We start from the raw sequence: 25,716 nt of genomic DNA, 5'->3' as shown, positions 1-25,716 counted from the left end.
AGCTTGCGTTTGGTTCATGCACGCACCACGCGAAACTCAGCTTCTGCGGATTGTGGAGTGCGAAAGTGGTATATGCGTTGCGCATGTCTCGCGTCGGAGGAGCTTTGACGTGTCAAGCAATGATGGAGGCACGAACGTTTCGTATGAACGCTCACGATCGAAATCCCGCGAGCGTGGAGGGGTTCGCGATGACTGCTGAGAAGGGTTGCGTGCTCAAGACATATGAAAGCCATGACCTCTGTCATCATCGCTTTCAACGTCACTGTTCTCTGGTTGTTCTTCGATACTGCCGCGATGGTAGCATGCTTTTCGGGCCCGCAAATGTCGATGTACAATGGTACACAATGTGCTTGACTGCGAAGGGGCTTTAGAGATCAGCTCAGCTTCGGAGTGAGCTTGAGTGGTTCCGTATGCACGGCGCTTGGCGGAATCACCTCTGTCTTCCGCCGAAATGTGGTGTGCAGTATGAGATGTAAACGCCACAGGTCCCAATTAGTGGTCTTGGTATTGGTCTGCAATGCACTATTCGAAGGTTTGTCTCCTTCTCGCAGTTCACATTTGCTAGATGCAGCATCTTCACAACAAATGAACGCGGGCACCGCTTGAAGGCCCAATTGTGCGTGCAGCTATTTGGTCATTCAGCAAATTTGGCGTGTCGGAGGCCGATTTGGCGGAATTGATGTCCCCAGATCCGCGGTGGGGTTATCTGCACGTTGACCCGAACAACCACGTTTCAGGCAAATGTGATGATTTCGAGTCGATACGAGCAGTTTCTTTGTATAGCCGGCATTCTTCTGTATCCCATGTGGAGGCTGCAATCAGAGCGGAACAGTCGCCGATGGCTTCGGAACAACTCCAGTGCTTGGTAAACACGGCTTGATTCTGTCTTCCAGTCGTACCAGAGGTAGGAGATAATCTCTGTCAAGAAATATTTGAACCCTCTGTCAACATTGTCATCGCCGGCGGTACCACTGGTAGAGTGAGTGGTTCGGCGTGTAAATGCGGCCTTCAAGTACGGCCTGGCAATGGGCCTGATTACCGCATTTGCCCTTCGTGGCCCGGCTTCTCTTGAGATAGGAGCTTGAGCTATCATTGAGAAATGCGCGTCCGAATAAAGTCAGAGCTGGCATGGCTTCCAAACCGCCTTGAGAGCGGGGCTGAAGAAGTCGAACAATTTTCATTGGGTATGCCAGGCCATGCAACATCCTATCGCTATGCAACAAGCAAAGTACCATGCCCGCCATCGCTGTACACTCACGTAGCATCATGCATCATTTCAACGGTTCGTCACCTCATCCACCTTTCCTCAACTCGTCACCGTAGCTAGGAGCTCCACCAATGCCCATATCCTGCGATTCACCTACACCACCCATCCCCACATCTTCACCGTACTGGCCCGGACCTGTGGTCTGCTCAGCTCGGCTTGTCAAGAGACTTGACGGGCCTTTTCTCTCAATCATCTCTATTTCTCGAGTCTCAGGAAAGGGATCCGCACCACTTGGGGGAGTATCGTTCACAGGATCCAAGTGTATGTCTACGGGTTCCGGGTCACGATTGCTCGCATTGTGATCGATCCAGTCGCCAGCAGACATACGAGCCAGGGCATCAGTTGTTGACTGATGGTCATCGCCGTCGTATTGCGCCTTGGTGCTGTCCGCATCGTCATCGTGCTCGGCAGCCTCGACAGATGCGCGGACGAGCTGTGGTAAATCATCCTGATCGTCCTGGAATTGTCAGTGAAAATCACAAGCATTGAGTGATGGTAGTTTCACTAACCTGGTAAGGAGGTGGAGGGTTTCTCTTGCTGGCCTCAATGTCAGCAGTGAGCTGTTCGTTATCTTGCCGAATGAATTCCAGAAGCGGCGGAGGAAGGTCACTGATATCAATGTCATCCACAGCATCGTCACTGGCATATACCAGAAGGGCGGAGTTGTGCTCCAGCTCCACAGCTCGGATAACGTCAAAGTCGTCCGCTTTCGTTCGGGTGAGCTTGGCGTTTTGTCCTGTGACCTCGTAGTCAATTCGCCACCACTGATACCCTGGCGGTGTGGTAGTTTCATCGTCATTCATGGTGGCATCGGACTTGAAGATCGTCTGCCCAGCGTGCTCATTGTGCTCCGCGTTCTCAGGCTGCTCTCCTATCTCGGCTTTGGGCTTGAGAAGGTAGGTGATGTGAGGTTTTGTTGCAACTCCGCGGAGGGTGTACCGATACTGCGTCTCTTGTCCTTCGAGACCAGGTATTGTGGCCTTGCTCAAATCACTGATGGCCTTCTTCGCCTTTTCTTTCTCTTCGGCTAGTAATTTGAGCTTCTCGTCGATGCTAGCCATGACTGTCTCAAGCTGTTGCGCGATGTTCGAATATTCTGTAGGCTGATCAGCCGACAACGAAGCTGTGTTAGTCTTGTCAGCCTGATCAACATCTCTGCGATTCTGGCCTGAGAAATGGCCATGAGTGTGCTTCAGAAGCAGCGAGGCATCCATCTGCTTGCCGTCTTTGGTCCAGTACTTCAGCTTTTGTTCCACATCCGTGATCTTCTTGATGCGTCTCTTAGACTGAACAAGTTGCTGCCTCAAAGGACCAGTGGCTTCGATGTTCTCTTCGGCATATTTGTCCATAACCAAAGTCGTGGGAACACGAATATTGAGATGCGAAGCGGTCCTGTCCTCTTGTTCGAGTTTCATCACCAGAACTTTCCCAAATTGATGCAAGTAGTACTGCTGCGGTTCAGGATCTTCGGAATCTGTGCTCCACACCAATCTATCCAAGCACTCGGCGAGGTCTGGTCTGGCATCTTCAGGTACATCGTCCGCGCAACTAGCCGTCAAGGCCAAAACGTTGGTCGTTTGATTTTTGTCCTCACCAGATTGTCCAATGGGACCAGCACGCGAAGTAAACAGTTCAGCGATTTGTCCAGCTTCGTTACCGCATCTCGCGCTGGCAATCTTGAAGTAGCTGTTCAAGAGGTGTTCCAGCGGGTTGTTAGCCGTAGGGCACGCCTTCATGACATCCGTCTTTGACAAACCACCAGAGCTTGCGTAGACTCTCGCGCTGGAATCCAAAAAGGCCGTGAGTCTCTGCAACTCTGCCACAAACTCATTCGCTTTCTCCGCATCGTCATCCGCAGTCGCCTCACTATCGGTTTGAACGATCCTCGGTTTTGGAATTGTGGCACCTTTCCACCAGTCTGATGCATATCCGTAGTCCACGATGCCTTGCCCAGCTAGGAGGAAAGCCTCTCTGACCACTGGTATGTGATGGCAGATGGTCAGAAGGTTCGGCACGTAGTGGCCGTCTGGTGCATGCTTCAGAAATCGTGGGGCATCGTCGTCCGGCAGCTGCACTCGCTCTTCAAGAGGCACGTCGGGCACCAGCTCATTCGCATTATGTAATACCATGCCCCAGCGCGACTCTTCGTACTCTTTCTGAGTGGATGGTCCGATTCTCTTAAGCTCTGTCCCATCTTTCCCTACTGTGCCGGTCTCTTGCTGCGTCCAACCACCATATGGTCCCATCATCTCCTGTGACTGAGCAAGAGCTTGTGCGTAGTGGGCATCTTCTTGTTCGCTGTTGGTGGGCGCAGAGTCCTTGAGACTAGGTGCAGGTGAATTGCCTCGCGTGGGTGCAGCGGAAGTGCCGAGTGGATGAAGGTTGTTGTTGCCATCGCGGTCAGCTGTCATGAGATTAGGGTCCCATGATATGCCTTGCTCGAGCTTGGTAATGTCTTCGTTATCAAAGATAGCATTGGCGGCGGTCTCGACGTTGCATTGCTTGACCTGAACACGAGAGCACCTGTCAGCATCAACGCGAGCCCTGGGCCGTGTCTATGCAATGGACAATCACGGCAGACGCACTCTCAAGAATCTTTTGGCCGTTCCCGCATCAGTACCGGTGAAGTTGATAAGGGTCTCGATTTGCTCGTCGGTCGGTTCCATGGTCATGGTCGCGGCCTTTTGGCTGCTAGGCCGCAGTGGTTCTGGTTGATACTTCGCAGGTACGAATGACATGTTCTTCAGTTCATCGGCGTTGCACGGCTGTCCAAGAGGACCTTCCAGCACCTTGGGCGAAGGTTCTGTGAACTGCAAGTGCAGACGACGACGAGGCTGCTTGCCGTAAGTGATTAGACGCTTGCGTTTGGCGGGTTCTTTGGACGCCATTTGCTCGTGCACGCCGCAGCTTTCACGAGCTTTCGGGCTCGTTCCGCTGCGTGATTGCGTCACTAGCGACTGTCGTTTCGGACGCGAGATGCTGCTCCCATCGACAATGTGCCGTGAGAAATCAGAGTGTTCAGCAAACAATATCGAGAGTGACAGGTGCTGCTTCCGCGTGTAAGCTTGAGGTCATGTTTGGTGGGCACGCGTTTGCTAGCAAGTACGGCAGCTGCAACTCGGGCTTGCGCAGCTGCAGCTCCAACTGAAGCGTTGACACGTGATTCTGGACAGCTTTAGATGCCGACCGTCAAACGCGTCGAGACTTAATTTCAGGAGTCTTTCACTGAATTTCAATTGAACTAGAGCGATAGTCATAGCTGTGGTCGAGGGCACTGCTGTCTGCTGTATGCGCTACACGGAACGTGCCTCTCCACCCATGGCCCAAAAAGTAGTATGCGTGCGCTTTACGTGCCGCGGAATCCCGCGCCCAAACTCCTCGCTGAAATCATGCCCAAATCGATAGATGCTGTTCGTGTACTCGTGGTGCTCATGAAGTATATCATGGCATGTAGCCAGTCTCGTGAGGTGAAGAGTAGGAAGGAAGATTACTCTTCGTCGTCCTCTTCGTCTGTGCCTAGATTGTGGTTAGCTCGTATCACAGGTAGAGCGCACATGGTGTCATTAGTCTTACCCTCGTTCTCATCGAACATCTCCTCGTCGTCATCGCTGTCGTCGAAGTCGTCTTCCACCTCACTGTCGCTCCAGCTCATGTCGACGACCTTTTCCTCCTTCTTGAACGCGGTCTCATGGGTCGGCATCTCGAACCCTGCAGGGATGTCTTGCTTGCTCTTCTCACGATCCTCCGCGACACGCTTCTTGTACCCCTCGGGATCGTTCCTCAACTGCACACCGGCGTCCACATTGGCGGGTGAGCTGCACTCCGCATCATCCAGCAGCGACAGGACGGATATGAGGACGCTCTCCACCCGCTGTACTGGTGACCACCGCTCACCCGCATCCTCCCCGCTCATGAGGTCCTCCCCGGGCTGGTGTAGAATGGAGATGCAGAGACGGCCGTCGGTATAGACGTTGGGATGCCACAAGGGGCGAGTGAAGGTGAACGTCGGTGGCTCGTAGGGGTAGTTTTTGGGAAAGGTCATCTTCGCCTTGTAGTAGCCGCCATAGTAGATGGAGTCGGGATTCAGCACGATCAATGCCACGGACCACTCGAAGATGTTCTCGTTGATCAGCGAGATATCAGTCCAGGTCTCTTTTGCGAGGGACTTGTACTCGTTCATGAGCGCTCGTTCTGCAGCCATGGTGGCGGCTGAGGTAGGCTGTCGTCAGCGGTGCGGAGGCGTCGCTGGAAGCGGGTGTCGGGAGCTGCTGCGGTGCTGTTGCAGGAGCAAGGCGGTGGTGGTGGAAAGGCGGTGGTGGTGGAAAGGCGATAGGAGGTAGAGCAATCTCGGCAGAGAAGAGGGCGTGCAGGTGTTAAGTGGAAGCGGTAATGCCAGCCAGCAAGGTTAAAGGTTGAACGCCGGGCGGTAGGCGATGATGCACCGGATCCGGCACAAAGTGAATGCAGCCTAGATTCGCGTGGAGGTCGTGGTCCAGGTGAAGCCTGCAGAAGTGACAGAGCGAAGGGGCTTAGTATGATCCAGAAAGTCGTCGGTAGCTCGAGGAGCAGCGTGCAGTAGAAGAGGTAGCGAGAGGGTGGAAGTTGAAGTGAGGGCAGTCACGCTGGGCGGTGCCGTGACTCGAAACGCCGTTTGGAACGCGGCTGACGGCTTGTCTCGCGCCGACAACGCCAGCTCCATGTGCTGCATGTGACAACACAATCGCACACCTGGCCAATCGATTGGTGAATGTCGAATCCCGAAAAGAGCATCAACACAGTCGCAGTGTGTATAGCGAGGGGGCGATGAGAGAGCTGCGGCTCGCGACACACACACAGCCATGGACGTCTTCCAGAGCGTCCAGGGCTACATCAATAAGATGGTGTCGCAAGGCGACACGACCAGCGGCGGAGCTGCGAAGATGAAGATACTGCTGCTGGACAGAGATACCGTGAGTCTCGTCGTCGTGTTCTATGCGCTACAGTGCTGATGTTCAGCAGGTGCCCATTGTGTCTTCGGCGACGTCGCAATCAGCACTGCTAAATCACTCCGTCTACCTCACGCAACGCCTAGATGACCAAAATCGCGAGAAGATGCGCCATTTGCGATGCCTCTGCTTCGTTCGCCCTTCTCCGGATAGCATACAATTCCTGATCGACGAGTTCCGCGAGCCCAAATACGGGGAGTACCATATCTGTATGCAGCCCATCCCTATTGCTGAATCGACCGACCTCTGACTGACACAGATTTCAGCAATGTCATAAAGAAGTCCTCGCTCGAACGTCTTGCCGAAGCTGATGACCACGAGGTCGTCAAATCGATCGTCGAGTACTTCGCCGATTTCCTCGTTGTCAACCCCGACCTGTGTTCATTGCCCCTCTCAACGCGAATCTGGTCCTCGTCACCGGACTTATGGAATCAGGACAGCTTGTCGCGAACAGTGGAGGGCGTAATTGCCATGCTTCTGTCGTTGAAGAAGAAGCCTTTGATCAGATACGAGAAGAACAGTCTCCTGTGCAAGAAGCTGGCAACGGAAGTACGATATGCGATGACACAAGAGGAACAGCTGTTCGATTTTCGGAAACCAGATACACCCCCGATATTGCTGTTGGTGGACAGGAGAGATGATCCTGTAACGCCACTCCTGACCCAGTGGACATACCAAGCCATGGTACATGAGCTGCTGGGCATTGACAATGGGAGAGTGAATCTTGGTGACGTCCCTGAAGTCAGGCCGGAATTCAAGGTAATGGATTTGCAATATATTAGGGACTTCTCACATGCTGATTTGCGTTTCAGGAGATTGTACTTTCACAAGATCAGGACCCATTCTTCGCGAAAAATATGTACCTCAACTTCGGTGATCTGGGACAGAATGCCAAGGACTACGTCGAGCAATTCGCCTCGAAGCAGGCGTCTGGTCAGAAGCTTGACAGCATCGAAGACATGAAGCGCTTCGTTGAGGAATATCCAGAGTTCCGTCGCCTATCTGGCAACGTGACGAAGCACGTTACCCTGGTGGGCGAGCTGTCTCGACGTGTTGGAACCGACAATCTTCTGGACGTTTCCGAGCTCGAGCAAAGTCTCGCATGCAACGACAACCACTCACAGGATGTCAAGAAACTCCAGCAGCTGATACAGGACCCACGGATACCTCCAAGCAATAAATTGCGCCTGGTTGCGATATATGCACTTCGCTATTCTGGCCACACGAGCAACAACACGCCAGCTTTGCTGGACCTCCTTGCAGTCGCCGGAAATATCTCACGTCACCGAATAAATCTGATACCGAAGCTCCTCACATACGCACACAGCCTGCAGTCTATTCCGCAGACAGGTGGCATTCCAGACCTGTTCCAATCAAGCAATCTCTTCTCTGAAGCTCGGTCTCGCTTTCAGCGTGGGTTGAAGGGAGTAGAAAATGTCTACACACAGCACTCGCCTCGTTTGGAAAACACACTCCAGGATCTCATCAAGGGACGTCTGGCTATGAATAATTATCCATTTGTGGAAGGGGGAGGACAGACGCGAGACAAACCACAGGACATCATAGTGTTCATTGTGGGAGGGGCCACTTACGAGGAGGCGAAGATGGTTGCTCAGGTCAATGCCAGCAGCCCGGGTGTGAGAGTCGTGCTTGGAGGTACAGGGATACACAACAGCAACACGTTCTTAGATGAGGTGGAGGAGGCTGTCGATGCATGGCCCGAAGCCAAGGCTGATACTGCTGCTGGCAGGCTGAGGAGAGAGGTTGGCAGGGCTTAAAGTATGCTGATACTGTGGCCAGATTCACTTTCCCACAGAATGCGAGCCACGCCGAAAAATGCAAAGCTTCATATCATGCCATTACACTGTCAACAGTAATTATGTGGCAACACTAAGAGCTCACTACACAGCAAGGCTACCATCAACACTTCCACTCGGCTACGACTTCTTCGACCCCAAGTTCTCCTGCACCGTCCCGCCAACCGCTCCCTTATCAGTAAACTGCTTTCCAATCGCCCCGTCCTTAGAGAACGGCCCTCCCACAGCCTCTCCGACTTGTCCGATCTTTCCATCAGCTTGGAACTCTTTCCCAACTGCTCCATCCTTATCGAAGACGCTCTTTGACTCGGCCATTTCTTGGGCTTTCCCGCCGATGGAACCTTGCTTCGTGAATTCCTTTCCTACTGTGCCGTCTGCGGCGAAAGGTCCGCCGACTTTTTGACCTGCGCTGCCGATCTTGCCGTCGGATTCGAATTCGCGGCCGATGCTGTTGGGATTGTTGGCGTCGAGGTTGGATTTATCGGCCATTTCTAAGAGGGCGGTCAGTCTGCTGCTCGTCCTACATCGATATGATAGACATCAATCGTACTGGATGTGGAAATCGAGAATTGCCGAGCTGGGATTCTGACTGCTGAAAGTCTGGTTGTGAAGCGTGTGAGAGACATTGTGATTGGACTTTGGTGGTATTTGTTGATTCTTCTACGTTCTTGCTTGTTCTAGGTGTCTATATGTAGGAAGGGCCGTGGTGACGTGAATGTGATCATAGTATGGTGCCACAACATGCCAAATATGAAGGTATAGCGGTCATGCATCGTGCCGTGTCATGTACGTCACTTGGTTTTACTTGCACCGTGGAGGCGATCGTTGGGAATTACTTCGAGATCGTTATGGGTTTGAATGCGCATTATGGAGATGTGAATTGTCTGATGCGTGCCGTTGATCGTGGAGGGTGAGTGAGGTTGTTGTTGGAGGTCGTGATGGTGATGGCAACGCTGCCCCACTCGTGGTTGCCTCACGGTGCCTGAACTCTGCCTCGACGCGTGCTTCCTTGTGCGCGACTTCACCTCTGCACAGGAGTTGAGCATCTGAACCCCCACGTGCAAAATGGACGAACTCCCTGTGGAGTTGTTAGCACAAATCGTTGAGTACTGCGATTATGCTGCGCGGAAGCAATTGAGATGCACGACCAAAACCTTCCACGACCTTACGACTCCGCTAGTGTTTGATCAGGTTTATGTCGCAGCCTTCAAACACAGTCTCGCCAAGTTCACTTCTATAGCTGCATCTCACCTGGCAACGCACGTCAGGCAGGTGGTGTTCCTCAGCGATACTTTGCCGCTGTACACCAAGGTAAGGAAGCGGGCAAGCTGAACACAGATGCAAGAAGTGAAGCTTACATTCGCCCCATGTTAGGCACAATGGCAGGAGAGCATCGACATGCGTCCAGAATTTCGACATTGGCGAGAGCAGCATGCACATCTTTATCCCGATGAACCAAGAGCCGCCGACATTGTGAAGGCGCTCGATGGCATTTATGCACGTGCTAGAGACGATTACAATTTAATTCCTCTACATCAGTTCACCGAGCAGGAGCTTGAGACCGGCTGGCAGGCGTACAGGAGGTACTACCGAGACCAGGATTCCTGGAAAGACTATCGAGAGGCGTGGAAGTTTCAGAGCGCATTTTGCAAGCTGTCTAATGTTAAGGAGGTCATTGTAGCGACCGCCATGTTCCAAGACCGAGACTTCAACAGTTGGCCCTTTTGGCGACGATTCTATGCAGAGACATTTGTTGGTCCAGACTGCTGGAAAGATGGATACCCAATTGGCGAGAGCGAAGACGCGCTTCTTTTCGAGATCACTGAGAAAGCCGTCTTGTGTGTCTACGAAGCCATGGCGCGTCGCGACGAGCAGGGCTCGTCTCCTGTGACAAAATTGAAGGTTCAGCATATCATGAAGAATGCGTCTACATTGGTCAGCGACTGGCGCAGGGGTCCACGCCAACCGGCAGATCTATTGCGGAACTCACATGTCCAAGCACCTCAGCGACTGTGGCTGGCAAGACCATTCGCCCACCTAACCGACCTGTCGATGTATATCGACGCAGACGAAAGTCTGGAGAGCCGCTTCATCTGTGAGCAGATCCATCAACTGCTTATCGACGCAAAGGAGCTCCGACGCCTCCATTTCGTGGTCGACAACACCGACGTGGACGAAGCTCCTCTTATCGATGAGGATCACGGCGAGCAGCATGATGATGAGAACTATAGTGGCGAAGCATGTCTGTTCCACGCGACTTCAGTCATATGGCCGAAGATCGAGCATCTCACAATATCTGCCAACGTCAACGCGACAAAATTCACCAATTTCCTTAGACTCCACAGCCCAACACTCAAATCTCTGGAACTTCGCCGAACGCTTGTATACAATGCTCCAAGTCTTCTGAAGCAGATACCAAAAGTTCTACGACTTGACCGCATATATATCAAGGGACTGATTCATTGTGGCCCAGGCCTACCACACGGAGAGGATGTCGACCCCATGATAATCGACAACGCATGGTTGTTATCCGACGGCACTGAATTCGATGCCCCTTATGAACAGTCTATGAAAGCATACTTGCTAGGACAGTCGCCGGAAATGCCGGACTTGCTCCAAGACCATCTCGGCTCAAAAGGGCCCGAGCAGCGTACAGACCGGATTGGCACTGACCCAGTCAGCACTGTTTTCTATCCGTCGTCATATCACGACCTGGATTATGTGAAGTTGAAACATCCTATTACTGAAAACTCGCCTTCGGGTTGGTCCTGTGTACTACGAGATTCGAAGCACACGATTTGATGATTGACTGGGACTTTGCCCAGATCAGTTGACAGAAAATGGCACTGGACTGCGTTCGATGCGCAGGTCTCATCTGGCCGATTGGCTCCACGCGGCAGAAGAGACAGTGACTGGTGATGAGGAGGCAAGACCTGTGCCTTAGAATCTGTAATTTGGACACGAGAGGGTTCCTCTATCGCGGGCGAGCTTGTGTATAGCTATAGCAACACTGCCCTCTTCGCGATGATGCTGCGAATGAGGCCGGAGGCTGCAGATCCGCATGTAGGGATGCCGATCAAATCGAACCTGCACTTCGTCCGACATATAGATTGTTTTGCAGGGTCTCCTTTAGCGGATCAGCCGTTCCTCGAGTCAATGTACTCGACCCTGCTTTCATCATCCCATTCATGCCTTCACGATATTTCTTGTGATATTGGCATTCCGCACCTGTTTTACAAATCATCCATCTCCCACTCTACCTCTTCTTATTCCCCTTCTTCTTATGACTATTCCCATCTCTCCCCTTCGCTCCTCTACTCGCCAAATTCCCGCCCAATCTCGTCTTCTGATACTGCCTGACAATACCCTCCACACTTCCGATATCATGCTTCGGCAGTCGCATATAATATAACTTCGCCCTTCTCGCTCTCTTCTCTTTCCTCTGCACAATCTCTATCCCTTCAACGTTCGGACTGTAGACTTTAAACCACATCTCCACTCCCACGCGCGTCAAATGGTTGCGCAGTAGAACTGCTGTGTCGATGGGACTGTTGCGTTGTCGGATGTTGAGACATACTCCAGAGAAATCGTCGCCGTTTTTGAGTCGCACGAGGAGGATGTCTCCTGGTGCTACGCGCTCGGCGTTGCCTTTGGAGAAGAGGCGTGTGCGGGCGCCTGAGGGGTCGAGTGCTGTGAGTTGGTCTTGGGTGATTTGGCCTATGGGGTCTTTGCAGAGTTTAAGGGTTGATCGAGGAGGTGGAATGGTGGGGATTCTGCGGAGGCCATCGTCGAAGCCTGTGAGATGCTGTTAGCTGATGCCGGGGCCCCAATCCGGACTGAAGAAAGGCTCACGGTTTTGTTTCGTGGCAACGGAGGGTCGGAAGCCCTTTGACGGAGGCTGTAGGAAGTTCTTGGGCATAAGTGAAGGGTAGATCTCGCGTTCCTTGGGAATTTCCTCGGCGATGGGCGACGTCGCGTATGTTCTGCATCGTTGTCGTTCGGCTCGACATTGTCGCAAGGCTTGTTTGAGGCTGGCCAGCGGCCGTACGGACTGTATTGACGTGGACATGGTGATGGATAGCATGAAGGTGATGTCGTGGTTCAATGGTCTCGGACTGGGAGAACCTCCGCGGCCAATTGCTTGGCGTTCGTCGAGTACAGTGAATCGGTCCCCAATAATCTTGTCCTTGATGACCACATCCTCCGACTTTCGCTCTTCAAGCCAGAAACAATTTCGCTGTCAATTCGCTGTTTCTCAGCATCTATCTGGCAGCAATGGCGAGCAGAACAGTGTGCACAACGGCCTCGAGCACTTTCTCAATGACGACACGAGCCCGACCACGAGACATTCCGAGACGCATACGCCAGGCGATACAGAGCAGGGGCTTGCGGATACAGACATCGAGCAGATCATTACCATCCAGCAGACAGTCGTGGTCAAACGGATCGAGGCAGGTTGCATTCACGAAGTCACCTCATGCTCTCTGGACAAACCCCATTCAACGAAACGCATTGGCGCAAACTCAACGAACATTTGCCTCTTCACCTATACGACAGCACGGCGATCTTACACCTCCGAAGCCTGGGGAGGAGCGAAAAGTCACGTTCATTGACAAGGAGGGAAAAGACTGGACATTCGAGGTGGCAGATGGAGACAATTTGTTAGACATTGCCCAGGCCAACGACTTGGAGATGGAGGGTGCTTGCGGAGGGAGCTGTGCCTGCAGTACATGTCACGTAATAGTGAGAGACGAAGAGATGTTCGATAAGATGGTACGTCGAGAAAATTGGAGACATGAAAGTCTCTGGTCCCGAGGCTGTGGCGGAAAATACAAGATAAGCTGACAGTGACAACAGGAGGAGCCCTCGGACGACGAAAACGACATGCTTGACCTAGCATTCGGTTTGACTGAAACTAGCAGACTCGGGTGCCAAGTTGTAATGAGCAAGGAACTCGATGGCCTGGTGATCAAGCTACCATCAATGACCCGCAACCTCCAAGCCTCAGATTTCGCGGAGAAGAAGTGAACAAAAGCCCTTCCCGCAACTGACAGCTGAGCTGCACGATCAGCAAATACCTAATACCGTACGCGACCTTCCCAATATGGGCGTACAACCGCATTGCATAGTGCGGCGCATGTAAAAATACCTTTTGTTGTACAGAAACGACGCATCGACGACTTTACGGCTCGAAACACGATGGCGAGGTAGATCGCAGCACTCACCTCTGAATTCCGCTTTTGATCTCATCACATCTTTCTCATTTGCGGCTGCGAAGTCCATGGTTTCACGCCACTGCTATGCTGCTAACATGACAAACGCCTCTTCCAGTCTGGGCACCCGAGAACAACTCGGAGTTGTTGCGTCGTACCACCTAGACTGCGGACTCGCTTACACATTTGGTTCGCCTATAAGCAGCTGGCTCTCGGTTGCTGAGAAACCGATGACTATCGATACCTTAGGATGCACGGCAGTGCGACCTTGGCTTGACCGCTCTTAGGAGTTGTCCTCTGCTCAAACTTGAGACTTCCTTTGCGCCGCAAGATGTCTCTATTCTGCTTGAGAACGATTGGACCGTCTGTCACCACTTCACGCCGGAGCGGGGTCAGTACAGAAGGGAGATGGGGATGTGTCCAGGAATACCATTAAAATTATTCAGGTCGCTGCACCCGGCTTTCTCAAGAATTCGTGGTGCTCCTGGGTATCTAACGATATATGCTGCAAGACAATGCCTCTCAACATCGACAAATCTCATATCTTCGTAACGCCGTCCTATCATCGTCCCTTCCAATGCTGCGCTCACTATCCTTACAAGAATTACACATTACGCCATCCCTCAAGATGGCGTGAACTGAACAACTATGAGACCGTGCATGGACCCTACATCACGACACATCGCTCATCCGTTTCCTTCACAGTGGCTGCGCCTTGCACTCTCCCTGGATGTTGTGAATATGCCGGCGTCTGATTCTGGATATGACTGGGTCTACGGCCAATCCTGTTTCCGCTGTCACGTCGACCATGACCAGGAACACTATTCACGGTTGTGGAACTTTGCTGAGCATAAGCACTTTGTCGTTGAAGATGATCAAGCGTGTTCAGCGGATTCCCCTGTGCTGGCTGCGCCGTTGCTCCTGCGGGCCGGTAAGGTCGATCATGAGAAGACTGCTCGTAGGTTGGCGGTGCATCGGGATCAAAAGCGTCCGCCGGACGATTTACAGCAGGTCTCCCATGCGGACGGGTGGTGACGGGGATGTTGCCACTGCTCTGGCGAGGTGACCTTTGATTTCGGCGTGGGGGAATTTGTGGGGGCCGTTCGTTGTTACTTTCTGACGAGAGATATCGTTCGGAGAGCTCGCGCTCTCGTCTTCGTCGTTCCTCGGCTTGTCTCTGCTGATCCTCTTCCTCTTCTTGTAACTGAAGAGCAAGAGCGAGATCATGGTCTTCTTGTTCCGAGGCTGAAAGCTGTGTCGAGGATGTGACACCTAGATCTTGATCTTGTAATGGCTGTGTAGACACATTGGAAGTCGGCCTAGGACCTGGCAATGGTGGCGGCACGTCAGAGTCTGAGGTCTGCGCTTGCGGCCGACGATTGTTGTTTCGGCTTTGTACCGTCTCCCAGCCTTCGTTGCCGCCCCCAGAGTTGCCTTGATTGAGATTCGTGGCATTGCCATGGCTCACACTGCGGAAATCTCCACTGAAATGTTCAGAAGCAGCGCCATTGACGTCCACGAGGCTTTCCCAAACAATCTCTGCATGTGAGCCGTAGCCCTGGTCTGTTACCAACGTCATGAGAGCGCCATGTCGTGGCTCCTTGTACAGTGTGCTAAAGTGATCATTGCGAAACAGGATCGCGATTTGGCCTGAGTCTAAGCTTTGCGAGATGCAATCCAGTCCATGATCTGTAAGCTGCGTCGGCCAGTTACCGAGGAAACTTTTTATGGTCGTGATGTCTTCAAGCAATTGCTGCTCCTGAAAGCTAAGCCCTTCCGTCTGCTGCTTGTGCTCCAGTTCTGCTTGCGCAAATTGGATGTTCTGAGCGTCCTCAAACGTCTTGGCGTTGCGATCAAAAGCATAGTATACTGGAGACTCTCGCGCCGGGATCCAGCCGTGGATCAGGGGAATGTTGAAGGTCGAATAGAGACGCATTTCTCTCGTCTCCTCAAAACTGCCAGGCTTACTTTGTGCTCTCTGTAGAGGGTGTATGCCGTTCATGGCTTTTGGATGTCCATCGAATGAGCCTCTAGGTGTTTGCACTGGGGTGACAAAACGTGGGTTCACATTCATGCCAGTATGCAGAGCCAATAGGAATGCGTACAACTCACTCACATCTGGCAGACTGTGGGCAGTGTCCCCTCTTCGGCCTGACATGAGCTCGTCGAAAACTGCATCGAGCAACAAGCCAAGTGACACCTGTTCGCGGGTCCGAAGCGTCTCCACTAGAGGCGTGTCCATGTCAAGCGGAGTCGACAATACGAGCGCATTGACGAGAGCCAGCAGCGGGCACGGGCCGTTCTCGTTCTGGGTCAGTATTGGAGAAGAACGCATCTTATCCCGGTCCTGCCAGTTGATGTGCTTGATTTGATAATGCTCATTGCGTTTCCTCTCTTGGGTGCGAGGTGTCTCAGGTACAGTGAATGGTGCAGACGATGATGAAGCGGCTGGGAAATCTGTAGATATGGGTGGAGGTTGCTGAGTTGGAGGCGGCTGAGCATGATCGATCAGTGGTCCTGGAGGTGGCCCTGGAGGAGAGGCGTATTCCGGTGCGCGCTCTTCGTTTTGCAGTGGCAACGCAGGAGACTGAGCTGGAGATTGTGCATCAGGCAGAGCAATCGGAATGTTGCCATGCTCAATCGAGCTCTGTGGCAACGGCTCTTTCGGCGGCGGAGGTGGGGAAGGCGTCTTGCTCTCGGCCCACGGATTGGTGACGGGTAGGTTGTTGGCCGGTTGGGATACGGGAGCAAATGGAGGTTGACCTTTTTGAGGAACGACCATTTCCTCTGCTGTCTCGTAGGAAGGTGTTGCCAAGGCATCGCTGCCAAGAGAGAGGTGCGCAAGCTCTTCAGCGGGCGTCCGAACAGTGGGCAACTCAGTCGGTGGAGCGGGAGGTGCTTGCGTTGGCGGAGGAGGTGGCTTTTGCGAGGCTTGCTCCCATATTGGTGGACTGGGCAGGACGTTCTCGGTGCTCTTTTGCGCGCCATTTTGCACTAGTCCATTCTGCTTGTTGTAGGGGTTGTTTGATTCCAGTGCCCATGGGTTTGCGTGTGCCTCATCGTCATACTTCTGATTGTCGTTGCGAACACCCACAGCACCGTTCACAGGTCCTGGCCGCAGGATAGAGGGCAGCTCACTTTCGTTCCTTGCGTGGCCCTTGATATCCTGGTTGCTAGGAGTGATCCTCAAAGGTTTGGGGATTTCGACGAAGCCATCGGGAGATTCGATGTCCCTATCGGTATCGTCTGAGTCCCATGTACCGTGCGAACTAACATCGGAGTCTCTCCTCTTCTTCTCCCGTGCAGCATTCATGTCAATTAGGTCGAAGGCAGGCGAGGTGTTCAAGTCTGGGCTGTAGACACTGCTGGCTGTCTGTGGGTCTCCTCCCTCTTTCGTAGGCGTCGTCGGGTAGGGTACGGCTGTGCCGTTCGGAGGATTCGTGGTCGCCGCATTCGCCTGAGTCGTGTCGACCGTAGGGGCGACTGGTTTCCTGCTCACCATATCGGCTTATCGGAGCCCGCTGTCAAGGAAAGTGGAAAGCAGGCAGGCTGGTGCTCTGCGGGGTGTGGATGTCCTGCGTGATTTGAGCGTGCACCGCTCATGAGGGCCAGAGTGGCATGTGAGGGAGCGGAACCGGGCTCGAAATCGTTCTGCAGTCGTTACAGATGCTTCGGACGCGGACTGCTCTTACATGTGAGGATAACTAGGCTGCCGTGAACATGGTTTAGTTGGACGATCAGCGATCAACGTCAGAGTTGTGGCTGAGCTCCTGTGGCTGCGCGGGCCGGATAATCCAACAGCCGACCCGTCTAAATTTTTGGCAAGCGAGCCTCGACTCAATCGCAAAGACATAAAACACGCAACAACGATATGGCTGCACCACTCCGCGTTCTCCTGATTGGCAATGGCGGCCGTGAGCACACTCTCGCGTGGAAGCTCTCGCAGAGCCCTCGCGTGGAGGAGATTCATATTGTGCCTGGCAACGGAGGAACAGCTGGGTAGGTGAAAGGTCAATGCCTGCCTCGATCGCTTACTCTTTCGTTTGCTCACGTCGTCCAGCGTACCGAAATGCAAGAACATCACAAATGTTTCTTCTGAAGTCTTCTCCCAGCTCGTCGCTCATGCAAAGGAGCACAATCTCAATTTCCTCGTGCCTGGCCCTGAAGCTCCACTTGTTGCTGGCATCGTGGACTATTTTGCCCAACATGCCCCGCATATCAAAGCGTTTGGTCCATCGCTGGCTGCTGCACGAATGGAAGGCAGCAAGACCTTCAGCAAAGATTTCATGAAGAAGCACAACATTCCAACAGCAAGATACGAGAACTTTGATGACTACGAAAAAGCCAAGAAGCATCTCGATGAGATCGACTACGAAGTCGTGATCAAAGCCGACGGACTGGCTGCCGGCAAGGGCGTCATCATCCCACAGACCAAGGAAGAAGCGCAGACAGCGCTAAAAGAAATCATGATCGACCACGAATTTGGCAGTGCAGGTAACAGCGTCGTGATCGAGGAGTTCTTGACTGGAGACGAGATTAGCATTTTGTCGTTGAGTGACGGGACGTCAATTCTCAGCCTGCCTCCCGCACAAGATCACAAGCGAATAGGAGATGGCGACACTGGCCCTAACACCGGTGGTATGGGAACCTATGCGCCTACGCCTGTCGCAACGAAAGAAGTGCTTGCGGAGATCGAGAAGACCGTCTTGCAGCCAACGATCCATGGCATGAAGGCCGATGGCATGACCTTCGTGGGTTGTCTCTTCACTGGCTTTATGCTCACACCAAAGGGCCCACGAGTGTTGGAGTACAATGTTCGATTTGGCGATCCAGAAACTCAGTCATGCTTGGCTTTGCTCAAGTCAGACCTTGCAGAGCTCATGCTCGCCGCCACGAACGGGACGCTTTCTTCTCAGTCGATCGATATCGCACCTCTGAGTGCATGTACTGTTGTGGTAGCAGCTGGAGGGTATCCCGGTAGCTACCCCAAGGGTACCCCGATGCAGGTTGAGAAGGTGAACGAGGCTGAGGGCAACTTCGTCTTCCACGCTGGAACTGGCGTCAAAGACGGCCAGCTGGTGACCACTGGAGGGCGAGTCATTGCGGCTACATCTACAGGGAGCACACTGCGTGAGGCAGTTGACAAAGCCTACCAAGGCGTGCAGAGCATCAAGTTTGAGGGGATGCAGTTCCGAAAAGATATCGCGCATCGTGCGTTGCGGTAGATCTGGACGTGGCTAGGATAGATGGCCACGATCAATACAAATGATACATAAATACTGCCTGCAGCGATAGCATTTATTGCTGGTCGATGAGACACCGCTTTGACTAATGGCTCCGCCTTTGCTGCAACACTGTACAAACATAAATGGGCATAACCCGGGAATAATTTCTGACCCCAGCACAAGCCTCTCAATCCCAGCTAGCGTGTTCGCTTGTGGGGTGCATCCGAGGTGAAGCTTGGGAGCTCTGGCCATTGACGTCTGCTTCTAACGTGTTTGATAAGCAACCTGATCAGACAGCCATCCTGATCAGGCCAAATCAGGCCGAAATCTGAGATTCTGAAAATGCAACAACACGACAACGCCGGCAGATATAGTGTTCAAACAAAAGCTAAGAGAGATATTAGGAGTCCTAGGTCTAGGTTTATAGGACAAAGCAATAGCTCGTCTCTGCAACTCCCTCGTTATAGCAGTCCCACTGCTTTTTCAAGGCCTATATCTTGATTTTAAGCCCTATAGTACTATAGCAAGTCCTAGACTCTAGGAAATTTATATTATAATACTCCTCGAGCTACAATCAAAGTACTAAGGCTATAGCTATCTGCGTTGTCGTGTTATCGCATTTCAAAAATCTTAGATTTCGGCCTGATTTGGCCTGATCAGGATGGCTGTCTGATCAGATTGCTTATCAAACACGTTAACTTCCATACTTCGATTTCTTTTGCTTCTCTTTCTACCATCACACTCACTACACACTATGGCGTCGTCTTCAAGAACACTGCGAGCCTCATGGCTTCGCAACACTCAATTACAATCACGATCATGGACACGCTACAACTCCTCCTTCGCCCACCTCCAACAAGACCTCCCCAAACGAGCCATTCAACCCACATTCGAAGACCTCTCACCACAATCAAGTTACCGCCTCGACATGACCCTCGCCGACTTCCTCCCCAAAACAAACCCACCCCCAGTCCTCCCTCCAACCCAACTCGCCAAAGAACTTCCGATACCCCACCACCTCCTCTACTTCGAACCCTCCAAACGCCAATCCGACATGCTCCCCGACGGCACCAACCCGGACCAAAGCCCCGGCCAACCCTTCGAACGCCGCATGTGGGCCGGCGGCCGCGTCCTCTACAACCAAAACAACCCCCTCCTCCTCGACGGCTCCCGCGGCGTCTGTCAAGAATTCATCCGCCGCGTCGACATCAAAGGCACCGAAGGCCAAGAAAAGATCTTCGTCGCCATCGAACGTCGCCTCGCAAAAGCCAGCCCAGACGAAGTCTCTCGCCTCGCAGCTGCAATGAACGATACAAAAGCAAAAGAAGACCTCAACCACCGCGTCCGCCAACGTCTGTGGAGAGACAGCGAAGAAGACTTCGGCGAATGTTCAATCCTCGAAACTCGAAACATAGTCTTCATGCGAGGCCGAACACCCTCACAAGCAAAATCCGACGCCTCAAAAAAACCCGGCACCAAAATCCTCAAACCCGAACATAAACCAGATTACACCCACACAATCCTCCCCGACCCAAAACTCCTCTTCCGCTTCAGCGCCCTAACATTCAACGCCCACGCCATCCACTTAGACCCACAATACTCTCGAGAAATCGAAGGCCATCGAAATCTCTTATTCCACGGTCCCATGAGTTTCACATTTTTGGTCACATTATTACAGCAGAGATTAGCGCAAGAGGGGAATGAAGTGATTAAATCGGTGGAATATAGGAATGTTGCACCGTTGTATTGTAATGAAGAAGTGAAATTTGCGGGGAAGAAATTGGATAGTGGGAAGTGGGAGATTTGGGCGGAGACGCCTGAGGGGGGGATTGCGGTTAAGGGGAAGGTGGTGACGGAGAAGGGGAATGTGGATAAGAGTGAGTTGGGGAGGTGAGATGAGATTGAGGAGGAGGTGGAGTTGGAGTGGTTGATGAGGAATGAGGATGTGTATAGTTTGAGGGCGAGGAGGTGAAAAGTGGAAGGTGAAGCGATACAGGATGTACAGCAGCGTACAGGATGATCAATGATGATACATGAAACAATGATCTAAACAATTCCAAACAACCTGCCCAGCAGTTTGCATATTGACATGCGTTGAGATTCGGATCTCATTCCATCATGCTGTGCTCAGAACGCTTCAACTGAATTATACAACCGCCTCTTCATAACACCAACAATCATAACAATACACGCAAACTTGCTCAGGCCGTTCAATGATGCCGCGCACTCAAACCTCCCCGTTGTATCATATCCCCAATTTCTCCTTCGGCACAAAGTTAAACGCCGTACTCACGAGCGCCAATATGCTGCTGACAACAATCAAAGCCCAATCCAGCGTCTTCTGCCTTGTCGTCAGTTCCTTGCCGAATAGCTTCAGGTGGAATGCACAAGGCAGAATCAAACAGATCGTAAAGCAAGCAATCGCGCCGAGCAAGCTCATGATCGTGTCGAACTGCGGAATCAAGATCGCCAGAAGAACGAAAGAAACCACGCATAAGATCCTCACAGCGACTTTCATGATTCCGCGAGTAAGACCTGAGCAGCCGTGCGTGACTTGTCCATCGCCCATACTTCGTGCGTCGAGGCCAAGGAAGAGTTCAAGGGTGGAGACGATAGGCCGGGCATTGAGTGGGACTTTGGTGAGAGGGATGATGGCCACGCAGACAACGATGAAGACGGAGAAGAATGCTGGGTAGCCCGAATCCATCTCGAGAATGTTGCGGGTGATTTCGTCCTTGACATCATCGCCGAACATGAGGAGGCCTACCACTGCCATGAGGAGGTCGAGGCCGAAGGTGAAGATGTAGGTGATGTTGACGCCTCGGCGGTATTTGTAGGGATGTCTCATGTCGCGGTAAATGTTGGGAAAGACACTGTGGCCACCCCATGGGGACATGAGAATTCCAAAGGCGATTGGTAGGCTACCCCAGTTCGCTGGGAAAAGGTATGTTGTTGCTGGTTGTCGCAGAGAGCCTGGAGTGTCCGGCTTGATGAGTCCATCGATCAAGACAGCAAGAACAATGCCAAAGCAAGAAAGAATCCCGAGAATGCTGGTGAAGGACAGCAGGCGAAGAGGGAGGAAGCTTAGTGGAACGAGGATGACTCCGCAGGCGATCTTCCATTCCGTCAATCCTAGGCCATCTACCGGGATCAAAGCATCGAGCGAGTCGGCAAAGAGGACGACTAGCGCAACGCATGCAGCCACGAGCTCGAGTGAGAACAGGATCGATGTGCCAATTCGGGCCCACGGCCCAAACGAGACGTATGCAAGGTCGGCAAAGGTGATCAGACTGTTATCGATATCTGCGCACTTGGCGAGTAACTTGGCAGTGTAACATGTCGAGGCTCCTGCGAAGCCAAAGAAGATGAGACCAGGAATCCAACCAGCGTACTTCATCGCCAGAGGAAGTGCGAGCAGGCCCACCCCAATGAGCACATTCACACTATTGAAGATGGTCTGGGGTAGGGTGGACTGGCCCACGATGACCTGCACGACCTTGCCGTCGTCCTCTTGGACTTTTTTGACCATCAGTGGCTCCCGTTCCTTATCCGGCATCATTGATCCTCTCAACTGCTGTTGGCGGAAAAGACGACCTGCATGTCGCATGGAAGACTCGTTGACTCGTGATGAGAGCGAGCCCCAGGTACTGCCATAGCTGCCACCAAAGGGCGAGGCGAGCTGGGGCTCGATCATGAATATGCTATCGTCCGCTGGAGTCCGCGAGTTGATCTTTTGAAGAAGTGGCTGGTCTTCGGTAGCAGCTGTCGTTGAACCTCTTGTAGTCTTGGACAGTGTCCGGTTCAGTTCTGCTGTAGGTGTCCGGTCATCCGTCCCATCATCAATGGCATCGTCCACGGCTCCTCCATCTCGCTGTTCGAGCTGCTGTCTGAGCAGTGATCGGTGGTAGGATGGGGCGGTTGGTGTCGTATCCGACTCTTCCTCATCTCCCTCCTCATCTTCGTCGTCCCTCGCGTACACGAAGCTCTGCCGCACCGGAGTGACTTCGTGAAAGCCGACTGCACGCTGCCATGATCGTGCGAAGTTGCCAATGGAGTTCACTCCGCCCGCCTGCGTGATGGCGTCCACGGCCATACCAATGGACGACCTCCGCCGCCGCACATGATGTCCATCGCTGTCGTACGCTGAGGGGATGTGGCTGCCATTGGAAGCGGCGTGGTGGTGCTCCTCGGCCGACTCGTCGAACTGCACTCTGCTCACGGTAGAATCTGCCGAGCCAGCTCGTCCGCGTTCGTACGCCTGCCAGCTGGAGGGCAACTGGCCTCGCTGTGCAGGCATCGCGTCTGTGATCGCAGGAGTCCTCCGCACCTACGCCCAGCGGTAGTTAGCAGTAGGAGCCCGGGGAGGGGGAAGAGCTGTTGAAGCTCTCTTGTATCACGCCCAATGGCTGTGGCGCGGATGAAGGAGCAGGTGGGCAATGGGAAATTTCAGGCGGGATCCTCACTGCGCACCACTCTGGGATGATAAAGTAATTGGAAGTGGAGAAGAGGGCTGCATGTGCAGATTAGTAGACGGTCGGGACGCCATGGGCTTATCTTCAGAGCTAGTCACGATGCCTGGCAGATACAAAGTGTGCGGTATCGACGAACAACCTGGAACAGCCGCCCTCCATCGTGTGAGGCTCACGAGCGGCGGGTAGTGTCGGCCTGCGCGCAAGATTGGCTGCTTTAGAGCGGACCTGGCGAACTTTATGTTTTGCACAAAGAAGCGGTATGGAATGGACGTGTCTCGCCATGGTCACACGCATCAGCTGGTGCATTTCTGCTGGCCGTGTGACAGTCGCTCGTCGTTGAGATGTCCTTCCCTGCAGCGAAGTGCAACTAGTTAATGGCCTTCCGTAACATCAGCTTCCCTGTGGAGCGTCGGCCGGAAGAAGTTGGAGGGCCGACCACTCGAATTGTGGGGACGTGAATCTCTGGGCGGCGTTGGAAGGTGTGACGTTGTGCCCATTTTGTCCCCAACGACACAATCGCTGCCCATTTTCTGCCCGGGTCCCAAGACGTCCGCTTTCAGAGTGTCATCAGGCAGCGCTCCCGTCCTCCCTTTTTCTTCCACCCCTCGCCTGCTCGAGTCATCGCACCTCCGGACGAGTGCAGCGCACAGCAGCATTTTGAGAGGGCCCTCGAGAGGTGAGTTGTCAGCTTCGCGCGCGGTCATGTGCTTTCTGCAGCTGCCCGCCGTGCCCGCAATTTCTTCCACTTCCACACTTTCTTGCTCCAGCTTCACCCCACTAACCACTTCTCCCAGGAGCGACGTTGCTGCGCTCACCCACCCGCCGCCATGTCCGCCAACGATCCCAAGGCCGGCGAGGCCGAGAAGAATATCGAGATGTGGAAGGTCAAGAAATTGATCAAACGTCTGGAGCAGGCTCGTGGTAACGGCACAAGCATGATCAGCTTGATCATCCCGCCCAAGGACCAGGTCTCGCGAGCGGCAAAGATGTTGGCTGAAGAATTCGGAACGGCTTCCAACATCAAGTCGCGCGTCAACCGATTGTCCGTCCTGTCCGCCATCACATCGACACAGCAGCGTCTGAAGCTGTACTCGAAAGTGCCGCCGAACGGCTTGGTGGTGTACTGTGGTGAAATCATCACGGCCGAAGGAAAAGAGCGAAAGATCAACATCGATTTCGAGCCTTTCAAACCCATCAACACTTCGCTATACCTGTGTGACAACAAGTTCCACACCGAGGCACTGAGCGAGTTGCTCGAGTCCGATCAGAAATTTGGCTTCATCATCATGGACGGAAACGGAGCATTGTTTGGAACACTGGCGGGCAACACAAGAGATATCGTCCACAAATTCTCTGTCGATCTACCCAAGAAGCACGGCCGAGGAGGACAGTCCGCCCTGCGTTTCGCGCGTCTGCGTGAGGAGAAGCGTCACAACTATGTCCGAAAGGTCGCCGAGTTGGCTGTACAAAACTTCATCACCAACGACAAGGTCAACGTGGCCGGTATCGTCCTTGCTGGATCTGCTGATTTCAAGAACGACTTGAACCAGTCTGACCTGTTCGATCAGCGCCTCCAGGCCAAGGTCATCAAGGTCGTCGATGTCTCGTACGGTGGCGAAAATGGGTTCAACCAGGCCATCGAACTGGCTGCTGATACGCTCTCCAACGTCAAGTTCATCCAGGAGAAGAAGCTCATCAACCAATACTTCGACCAAATCAGCCAAGATACTGGCAAGGTCTGTTATGGTATCGGCGATACCCTCAAGGCTCTGGAGGCTGGTGCGGCTGAGACTTTGATCGTATTCGAGAACTTGGAGTTGACCCGCTGGACGCTCAAGAGCAGCGAGGGCACCGAGGTTATCCTGCACACGTCCAAGGAGCAGGAGAAGGACCGCTCTAACTTCATGGACAAAGATACTGGCCAGGAGATGGAAGTCGTTGATCAGATGCCTTTCTTGGAGTGGCTTGCCGAGAAGTACCGCGATTTCGGTGCTCAGCTGGAATTTGTTTCTGATCGTTCTTCCGAGGGCAACCAGTTCGTGCGCGGATTTGGTGGAATTGGCGCCATTCTGCGCTACGCTCTCAACTTTGAGCAACTCAATGCCGATGATGACGAAGATGAGTTCTACGATGATTGACCCATACACGACCTCGCAGAAGGCGAGGAGTCACGAACCGCAACGGTCAAGTCCAATGACGTGACGCTCGCCACGCAGCCAGAGGAGGCTGCAGCTGCTACTGCTCCGGCGGCTTCAAAAGGAGCAGAACCCAAACCATCATTCGCGCAGAAAGTGCTGGCTAAGCAAGCTGCTACGGCGAATAAGCACTTCGGGCACCGACCACAGGTAAGGCAGCAATCTCACCCTGATGCTGCCGACTATTGCTGACTCTTCTAGACTTCCACCCCACTGCGATCAAGCATAACAGCTTAAGTCAATGCAGGTGGAGGTGACACGAGATCATGGCGGTTGACGGAGCCAAATTAGCGCTTTCCACAAACCGAAACGGCTGATTGGGAATGAACTAGCCATGGCATTCGCTACAATGTGTATCTTGGTCCGGTTTCGTGGAGTCCAGATTGTTGTTGCAGTTTTAGATCGTCGAACTCAATACACTCCTTGCCGTACGGATTCGTGTGCTTTTGGCCGATGCTCAAGGGTGGGCGGAAGCTTTCTTGGCGCTGCATCTGCACCTCGCAACAGCGTTCCTGCACTTCACCTATACAGTTGTCCAAATT

General features: G+C 53.1%; 12 protein-coding genes across 12 annotated transcripts; 6 read left to right on the top strand and 6 right to left on the bottom strand.

Moving 5' to 3' along the window:
- Positions 1 to 1,292: 1,292 nt before the first annotated feature.
- RHO25_010439 (uncharacterized protein) lies at positions 1,293 to 4,155 on the bottom strand (the record flags this gene model as incomplete). Its single annotated transcript, XM_023602650.2, has 3 exons — positions 1,293 to 1,724; positions 1,777 to 3,774; positions 3,853 to 4,155. The coding sequence occupies 3 exons, from the start codon at positions 4,153 to 4,155 to the stop codon at positions 1,293 to 1,295; spliced, it is 2,733 nt and encodes a 910-aa protein (XP_023450659.1).
- Positions 4,156 to 4,754: 599 nt separating this feature from the next.
- RHO25_010438 (uncharacterized protein) lies at positions 4,755 to 5,468 on the bottom strand (the record flags this gene model as incomplete). Its single annotated transcript, XM_023602651.2, has 2 exons — positions 4,755 to 4,783; positions 4,841 to 5,468. The coding sequence occupies 2 exons, from the start codon at positions 5,466 to 5,468 to the stop codon at positions 4,755 to 4,757; spliced, it is 657 nt and encodes a 218-aa protein (XP_023450660.1).
- Positions 5,469 to 6,105: 637 nt separating this feature from the next.
- Positions 6,106 to 8,030, top strand: RHO25_010437 (uncharacterized protein; the record flags this gene model as incomplete). Its single annotated transcript, XM_023602652.2, has 4 exons — positions 6,106 to 6,216; positions 6,266 to 6,461; positions 6,512 to 7,011; positions 7,065 to 8,030. 4 exons carry the CDS (start codon positions 6,106 to 6,108, stop codon positions 8,028 to 8,030), a joined length of 1,773 nt encoding a protein of 590 aa, XP_023450808.1.
- A 159-nt stretch (positions 8,031 to 8,189) lies between these two features.
- On the bottom strand, positions 8,190 to 8,695 carry RHO25_010436 (uncharacterized protein; the record flags this gene model as incomplete). The annotated part of the gene is made up of 2 exons (XM_023602653.2): positions 8,190 to 8,560; positions 8,620 to 8,695. 2 exons carry the CDS (start codon positions 8,693 to 8,695, stop codon positions 8,190 to 8,192), a joined length of 447 nt encoding a protein of 148 aa, XP_023451218.1.
- Positions 8,696 to 9,134: 439 nt separating this feature from the next.
- Positions 9,135 to 10,871, top strand: RHO25_010435 (uncharacterized protein; the record flags this gene model as incomplete). Its single annotated transcript, XM_023602654.2, has 2 exons — positions 9,135 to 9,380; positions 9,444 to 10,871. The coding sequence occupies 2 exons, from the start codon at positions 9,135 to 9,137 to the stop codon at positions 10,869 to 10,871; spliced, it is 1,674 nt and encodes a 557-aa protein (XP_023451187.2).
- A 454-nt stretch (positions 10,872 to 11,325) lies between these two features.
- Positions 11,326 to 12,138, bottom strand: RHO25_010434 (mitochondrial 54S ribosomal protein bL19m; the record flags this gene model as incomplete). Its single annotated transcript, XM_023602655.2, has 2 exons — positions 11,326 to 11,864; positions 11,922 to 12,138. The coding sequence occupies 2 exons, from the start codon at positions 12,136 to 12,138 to the stop codon at positions 11,326 to 11,328; spliced, it is 756 nt and encodes a 251-aa protein (XP_023451468.2).
- A 206-nt stretch (positions 12,139 to 12,344) lies between these two features.
- RHO25_010433 (uncharacterized protein) lies at positions 12,345 to 13,097 on the top strand (the record flags this gene model as incomplete). The annotated part of the gene is made up of 2 exons (XM_023602656.2): positions 12,345 to 12,842; positions 12,927 to 13,097. 2 exons carry the CDS (start codon positions 12,345 to 12,347, stop codon positions 13,095 to 13,097), a joined length of 669 nt encoding a protein of 222 aa, XP_023451336.1.
- An 852-nt stretch (positions 13,098 to 13,949) lies between these two features.
- Positions 13,950 to 16,784, bottom strand: RHO25_010432 (uncharacterized protein; the record flags this gene model as incomplete). Its single annotated transcript, XM_023602657.1, has 1 exon — positions 13,950 to 16,784. The coding sequence occupies one exon, from the start codon at positions 16,782 to 16,784 to the stop codon at positions 13,950 to 13,952; it is 2,835 nt and encodes a 944-aa protein (XP_023451195.1).
- Positions 16,785 to 17,153: 369 nt separating this feature from the next.
- Positions 17,154 to 18,507, top strand: RHO25_010431 (uncharacterized protein; the record flags this gene model as incomplete). The annotated part of the gene is made up of 2 exons (XM_023602658.2): positions 17,154 to 17,281; positions 17,343 to 18,507. 2 exons carry the CDS (start codon positions 17,154 to 17,156, stop codon positions 18,505 to 18,507), a joined length of 1,293 nt encoding a protein of 430 aa, XP_023451235.1.
- A 754-nt stretch (positions 18,508 to 19,261) lies between these two features.
- Positions 19,262 to 20,401, top strand: RHO25_010430 (uncharacterized protein; the record flags this gene model as incomplete). The annotated part of the gene is made up of 1 exon (XM_023602659.2): positions 19,262 to 20,401. One exon carries the CDS (start codon positions 19,262 to 19,264, stop codon positions 20,399 to 20,401), a length of 1,140 nt encoding a protein of 379 aa, XP_023451194.1.
- A 351-nt stretch (positions 20,402 to 20,752) lies between these two features.
- Positions 20,753 to 22,804, bottom strand: RHO25_010429 (uncharacterized protein; the record flags this gene model as incomplete). Its single annotated transcript, XM_023602660.2, has 1 exon — positions 20,753 to 22,804. One exon carries the CDS (start codon positions 22,802 to 22,804, stop codon positions 20,753 to 20,755), a length of 2,052 nt encoding a protein of 683 aa, XP_023451193.1.
- Positions 22,805 to 23,806: 1,002 nt separating this feature from the next.
- SU2 (Eukaryotic peptide chain release factor subunit 1) lies at positions 23,807 to 25,117 on the top strand (the record flags this gene model as incomplete). The annotated part of the gene is made up of 1 exon (XM_023602661.2): positions 23,807 to 25,117. One exon carries the CDS (start codon positions 23,807 to 23,809, stop codon positions 25,115 to 25,117), a length of 1,311 nt encoding a protein of 436 aa, XP_023451190.1.
- Between the last annotated feature and the right edge of the window lie 599 nt (positions 25,118 to 25,716).

This window comes from Cercospora beticola, chromosome 7 (assembly GCF_033473495.1).
Source record: "Cercospora beticola chromosome 7, complete sequence".
In the NCBI taxonomy this organism is placed as follows: domain Eukaryota; kingdom Fungi; phylum Ascomycota; class Dothideomycetes; order Mycosphaerellales; family Mycosphaerellaceae; genus Cercospora; species Cercospora beticola.
The sequence above is the reverse complement of the archived record's forward strand: the minus strand, read 5'-3'. Positions and strand labels throughout refer to the sequence as shown.